Source organism: Fulmarus glacialis, unplaced genomic scaffold (assembly GCF_000690835.1).
Source record: "Fulmarus glacialis isolate BGI_N327 unplaced genomic scaffold, ASM69083v1 scaffold9975, whole genome shotgun sequence".
Taxonomy (NCBI): domain Eukaryota; kingdom Metazoa; phylum Chordata; class Aves; order Procellariiformes; family Procellariidae; genus Fulmarus; species Fulmarus glacialis.
This window is the reverse complement of record NW_009212385.1, coordinates 18,516-25,274: the sequence shown is the minus strand read 5'-3', so window position 1 is coordinate 25,274 and position 6,759 is coordinate 18,516. Positions and strand designations below refer to the sequence as shown.

Genomic DNA, 6,759 nt, shown 5'->3' with positions numbered 1-6,759 from the left:
GGACGCCGGGGGTGCTTTAAGACGGGGAAAAGCCGGTCCCCAGAACAGTAACCACACTTTGAACCTCAGTAGCTCCCCCATGAATAGTCCAGGGATTACCCCACCGCAGTTCATGTCTCCGAGGCATCGGGTCAGCCCAGGGCTGGTGCCCAGACCCAGAGTGCCCAGCAATCCCTTCTCGCCCACCATGCCCACCATGCACTCCCCCGTGGGCATGGCCAACAGCGGCAGCGGGGGCAGCAGTGGCACCGGTGGCACCAGACCCTTTCCCAGCGCCCCCATAAACTCTATGCAGGGGCTGACCGAAGGTCCCAGCACGCCGGTGGGCTACTCCACGCCACCCCCCGTGCTGAGACAGCTCAGCTCCCAGAGCTCGCCCGGCCGCCTCGCCATGCAACCCATGAAAGCGGAGTCGAAGGACAGCAAAGAGATCGCCTCCATCTTGAGCGAGATGATCCAGTCGGACGGAGGTTCGGGGGATGGCAAACCGCTGGACTCGGGCATGCTGCACGCCGGCGACAGGCTCTCGGAGGGGGACAGCAAGTGCTCCCAAGCCACCAGCCATAAGCTGGTCCAGCTCCTGGCCACCACGGCGGAGCAGCAGCTTCGACATGCTGATGCGGACACGAGCTGCAAAGATTCGTTAGCCTGTGCGGGCACCGCTGGCACCTTGGCCTCCGGCAACCCTCCCAACAGCACCTGCCCTTCCTCCCATAGCTCGCTGACCGAGCGGCACAAGATTTTGCATAGACTCCTTCAGGAGGGCAGCCCTTCTGATATTACCACCCTGGCCATGGAGCACGAGAAGAAGGAGAACGCCCCGAACCCCGCCACTACCCCCACAGCTCAGAGCCAGCTGCCGGGAACCCCGGACATCAAACTGGAGCCAGACGCGCTGAAGAAAAAAGATGTCAAGGATCACCAGCTCCTGCGCTATCTGCTGGACAAGGATGAGAAGGAGCTTGCTGCAGCCCCGGCGCTGAGCCTGGACGACGTAAAGGTGAAGGTGGAGAAGACGGAGCAGATGGAGCCCTGTAACACGGTGCCGGTGCCGCTCGCCAAACCTCCTGCCACGGAGGAGGTCAAGCTGGAGACGCAGGGCCAGGTGAGTTGACCTATCTGCGTCTGTGCTGGTGGGATGCTCTCGACAAGGCGTGTTTTGGGGGCAGTTTCCCCCAAACCTGCTGGCGTGCTCCGCAGCAAGGTGGTGGGACCGGGAGGAGTGTGGGGGGATGTCCTGTGGCTGCCGCAACCTTCTGCCCTGGTACCGCTTTCTCCAGCGCTGATGCCACCTTCTCCAGCGCTGATGCCACCTTCTGCAGTGCTGATGCCACCTTCTTCAGCACTGGTGCCGCCTTCTCTAGCACTGATGCCACCTTCTCCAGCACTGGTGCCACCTTCTCCAGTGCTGGTGCCACCTTCTCCAGTGCTTCTGCAGTGCTGATGCCACCTTCTTCAGCACTGGTGCCGCCTTCTCTAGCACTGATGCCACCTTCCCTAGCGGTGGTGCCACCTTCTCCAGTGCTGGTGCCACCTTTTCCAGCACCGGTGCTATCCGATTTTGTCCAGACGCTTCACGTTTTGGCAGCTCAGACCTTCAAGGTGATGGTGAGAGGGAGGAAGGGAGAAACTTTAATGAGGTGTATAAAAATGAGAAAGAAACGCAGCACATCACGGCAGGTGGTGGGCTTGAGTGAGGAGAAGACCACGTGCATGTTGCCATGCAGAAAGGTTCTTAATTCTGCATCTCTGGGCACATTCAGGACTCGTGTCCCAGGGAATTGTCAATCCCTTGCCCTCTTGTTGGCTGAGATTAGCAATTATATGGGCCTTTTAGTTATCCTAAAAGTATTATTAAATTGAATAATCCAGTGACAGATCTCTGCAATAGAGATTTGGGTGTATAAATATTCATTACACGCAGCTATGAATAGAAGAGATTTCTTATTTTTGAAAGCCAGGGGAGATGGTAACATGGATAAGGCTGCTTAATCCTTTTTAAGCAAAGAGAAGAGAGCGGCTGACATGAAGAGCAGGGCCGATCGCCTGCCTACTGACTGTGGCAAATAAGGCTGCCGGCGTTTGGAGATACGGGATGAATAACAGAGCGCTCGGAGAGCCTCGAATGACAAGTACACAATAAGTCTCTTAATAAGGTTAAGGTCTCAGTTGGCCTGGGAGTCGCGGTCGGTTATCCTGTAGGCGATTGGGAATTGAACTCTTTATCCCTTTCTATAATGTACTTTCCTGGTGTCATCGGCTCGCTGGATGGTACGTCCTCCCCCATCATCTCCCATTTGAGATTCGTCATCTAGATTAGATGAGGAAGACCCAAGTCAAGACGTGCTTATTTTGGGAGGCGCATGGGAGCTTGCAGGTGGTAGAGCTGAGTACCCACCACGATGATCCAGTGGAAGGCACAGCATCCTGCCGGGAGATGCACGGGCTCTTGTACCAAGCCGCCCCAACCTGCTTTCGAGCTGGGAGCGTGTCGGGGAGTGCGGTTGTAGCCGAAATCAGGCAAAATGCCGGGGCACGGGAAGATCTTTGCTTCCCTGGTCTCCCAGACATCCACGTGCGGGATGCACTCGCCGGCCAGGGATTCAGGCAGGCTCTTTGCTGACTGTCGGTGATGGTTCCAGGTACTCCATCCTTCAGAGAGGGCAGAAAGCCCTATTAATTAAACGAGGCTGTGCTAGCTAATTGTGCTCTGCTCGCGAAGAGGCGCACAGACCTTGGAGGACTCGAGCCTGGATGTGTTTATAAGCCCCTCTCCTGCGCTGTTGGAAGCAGCCGAGCATTTTTAGGCTCCTTCGTGGCTTTTCAGTTCCAAGTATCTCTCCCCAGGCAGCTGGAGAGCGTCAGGATTATACGTTGGACCGTACCGAGTGCTTCCAAAGAGTTAATAAAAGAGGCTGGAGAGGGTTTGCAGAGTCTTAAAATGCATTTTCTGAGGAGTGAACAACCCTTCACTGCTCAGCAGCTAGGGACAGAGTTTCATTTCCACGTGTTTTCTGTTACAGGCTGCTTTGGTGCGGCGTAGGGAGGGGGAGCTGCCATTTCAAATAAAATCTAGCACTTGCTAGATTTTTCTTTTCATGTGTGATCATTTTAGGAATCAAAATATCAATTAGGAGCGATATTAATTGTGGGGCATGCCGTGCAGCTCACTTTCAGCCTTGAAGGAACTCTTTCCTTTCTGGATTTATCCTATGGAAATGCCCCAGGGTTTGCTCGGAGCCACTTGTTCGTGGGGTGAGAACAAAAATATTTGGGTAGGGCTTGGGAAAGAGCTAATAGGAGTTACAAAAGTTAAAAAAAAAAAAAAAAAGGGAAAAGAATAAGCCAGGTTTTGGAAGGGCTCTTCATCCTTCTGCTTCAAGGCATGAGCTGAACTTCAGCTAAGTGAAGAGGAGACTTTCCTTCAGGTCACATTGTCTTAGATCTGCCCTTGAGCGGGACGCGGGGGAGCAGGCAGCGCTGCCTGTACTGGGGAGCGCTCAGCTCCCTCCACCATCCACAGGCATGGAGGAGGAGTCCGAAGAGAAGTCACGGATGCCCCATCATTGGAAGTTTTCAAGGTCAGGTTGGACGGGGCTCTGAGCTACCTGATCTAGTTGAAGATGTCCCTGCCCACGGCAGGGGGTTGGACTAGATGACCTTTAAAGGTCCCTTCCAACCCAAACCGTTCTGTGATTCCGTGAAAAATAAAGTTTTACCTTCTTTTTCGTTCACTTTTTGGTCTGAATCTACATTTCGGCTTGTTTTCGCAAGCAGGGTAGAATCCTTTTCTCGAAAAGAAGAAAAAAAGAGGAGTGGTGACAGAGCTGGAGATCCTTATGGAAATAGCTGCCTTCAGTAGCCAGGGCTCCACAGAAAATTCAAATGATCTGAAGCTTGCAATGAAGTCATGGGATTATTTAATTTGTGCGAGTATTTCGTTTCCCAAGTGGCTTGGGAGGAGAAGTGCCTCTGCTCCATGTGAAGGTCCAGCCAGGGATGAAGGGTGGGTGGGTACCATCTCTGACCTCCTCACCAAGCTGATTTCACATGTAGGGCATCTGACGAGCCAGCTGGGCAAGGGTTGAAGGGCAGAGATGAGATGGTGTCCTTTGGTTTGCCTTTTGGTTGGCTCTAGTTTTGGAACCTTGCTTCTGCTGGGAGCCGGAGGTTTGGAGAAGAAGCAGCAGCTGTTCAGAAATATTCAGCCACCCCGTGTCACCATCCCTCGCACCGTGGGTTTTCTCACCCATTTGGGGAAAGAAATAGGTCGTGGAGGTCTGAGCCTTCTCTGAGCAAGACTGGATGGCCTCAGCTTCTCCAGCTCTCCAGCACTGTGCATTTTCTAGACGTGGAGGAGAAATAAAATACCCATTAAAGTGGGCGCAGATTCCAGGTGCAAGTTTGGGTGCTCCAGAAAACAACGTATAAGCACCCTGCTCCCACCACGTGTGCTTCATTCCCACCTCTCCATCCTCCAACTTCTTCATGTACCCAACAAGCAACGCAAGAACTTCACTGCTCCCGTTTTATCTCCTCTTGATGTCCGTTTTGGATGCCCACAGCTCCCTCTGTGCCCTTCTTGTCTCTCTGCTTCCAAAATGACCTCCCTGCAGGAGGAGATGGAGTTGAGGAGATGTATTTCTGGTGTATCGGGGATGTATCCCATTTGCTTCAGTTCCCTCTGTTTTGCAAACTTGAGCTTTAAAGAAATTCTGCTTGGGAATTACATTATCGGAGGAGTTGAGACGTGCAGCCTGCTGTAGGAGTTGAATTTGCTGCGTTTAATTCTCTCTGTGAGCCTGGGTTTAGGAGGATATTCTGCTTCTCAGGACTCTGGGGTTAGGATTTGATGGAAAGGATACGGGGGAAAAGAAAAAGACTGGTTAGTCCATTATAGAAATTGTAATATTGATGCCTGCTGCTCGCGGTGCACTTTTCATCATCGGTGTTGTCTAAACATCATTCAATTCACAACACGCTATGGTAAAGGGAAAACAAGCACGTGCCCTGTCACGTATATTAAAAACACCAATTCATCTACCCAGGTGCTCCAGGAGACTGTGGGAAGCGGGGAGAAAAAAGCTGTGAAGGTCAAGAAGGAAATCTCTGACATGGTGGGGAGCATGAGGGGGGTCCCTCAGGTCTCGGATGCTGGACTGGGCTCGTGGTTTCGATGGAGCCACCGTTGTTGGAGGGTCCATCCCAAGGTGGAGCTTCCCGCAGCCGCCCCGGGCTTTGTCCTCGCCGTGCATCGACCTATGCATCGTGGAGGTGAAACTGGAAGCAGCTGCAGTGGCGACTGGGATTGCCATGGGTTTGGAGGATTTTATCTGAGATACGAAATATTTCCAGCTAGGATTTAGGGAGAAACTTCCCATGATTTTTTCTGGCAAGGGGCAAAGCTGTCACCTTGGTGAGAGGTCTCCATCAGCCGGGGAAGTGCGGAGGCATCCCAGGGATGCCCAAAGCCAGCGGCCTCCCAGCCATTTATCACGGGCGGGGGCTGTTGGCTGCAGCCTCGCACCTCAGCTGATGGCAGAGCCTCTTGTCGAAACCAGGATCCCAATTCCTGCCAGATTTCTCCATCTTCTCCGGACCGGAGCATCATTCCCTCCATCAAATGCGAAGATTTTCCCTACTGCTATCAAGTTGTCTATTAATTACCCCGTGTTAATGACCAGGCTTTCCCTAACGGCGAGGGGTGGCTCTTCTGGAAGCAGTATGTGTCCTTAGATTTAGCTTCCCTTGAGATATTTTTCTTTTTAGCCAAAGCTCATTTATCTCAGCCCCTTTAATCCCAACCTGCTGCTTTACAGCGCCACTGTTACAGCCACTGGTGCAAATCCCTTTCCCAGTAACTTTCCCATTTATTTGAGTCCTCGGGCTAAACATCTACTCTTCCACTCTTAGCGCTGATGAAGGCTGGAAAAGCTGAATGATATTTTACTACCCCACTGAGGGTGATTACATGCCCAAGGCCAGCGTCGGTTTTGGACACTTGTTCCAAAAAGTCACTTCTGTTTCTTAGAACAGACCATTTTTTTAGTATTATAATTTCAGTGTAAGCATATGTGTATTAACAAAGCAAATTATCTCCCGTTTTAAATAGCTGGAGGTTATATATACTGTTAATAATTATGCTAATTGCAGTGCGTGAACATCTCGAAGCTGCCTCCGAGGACCGGGCTCTGGGGTGGGGACCCACGCACGGGGGGGGACAGTCCTTGTCCCCCCAGGGTCTGCATCTAGCCGGGCAGAGGGATGCGGGGCTGGTTCTCCATCCATGCGAGATGCTCGGTGTTTCAGCAAGCGAAGGGATAAGGGGAGCAGCGTGGGGGGCCACGTGCCTGTGAAACCAGCACTTGGTCTTGCTGATGCTGTGTTTGGGCTGAATCACCCACCTGTGATTTTTTTTTGCCTTCCTTAGTTTGCTGCCGAACTGGAGCAGCTGGACCAGCTCCTGCCCTCGCTGGAGAAGGCGGCTCAGCTGCCCGGCTTGTGTGGACCGGAGAGAAACGAGAGCGGCGTGGCCGGTGTTGCCGTCAAACCGGAGATGCTGGCAGCCCCCCTGCAGCCCAGCACCGCTGCCAGAGCCCCCACGGGACTCAACCGTACGTGTCCGCCCCCGGGGAATGCCGGCGCTCATCCCCAAACCGGCTCCCTGCCGGGGGGTGGGAGGGGAGGGTCTCCTCCATCACGGGATCCTGAATCCGGCCGCAGTGATGCTCTGGGGGACCTGGGCTTTGCAGGCTGGTG

General features: G+C 53.2%; 1 protein-coding gene across 1 annotated transcript in view; it reads left to right on the top strand.

Annotated features, from left to right (window-relative positions):
• NCOA1 (nuclear receptor coactivator 1) overlaps window positions 1-6,759 on the top strand; it is a gene marked incomplete at its 3' end in the record, with an annotated part of 62,235 nt that overhangs the window by 37,075 nt on the left and 18,401 nt on the right. The window contains exons 11-12 of the mRNA XM_009577868.1: window positions 14-1,105; window positions 6,431-6,614. Coding sequence (XP_009576163.1) covers window positions 14-1,105; window positions 6,431-6,614 — 1,276 coding nt within the window. The remainder of the gene's footprint in view (window positions 1-13; window positions 1,106-6,430; window positions 6,615-6,759) is intronic.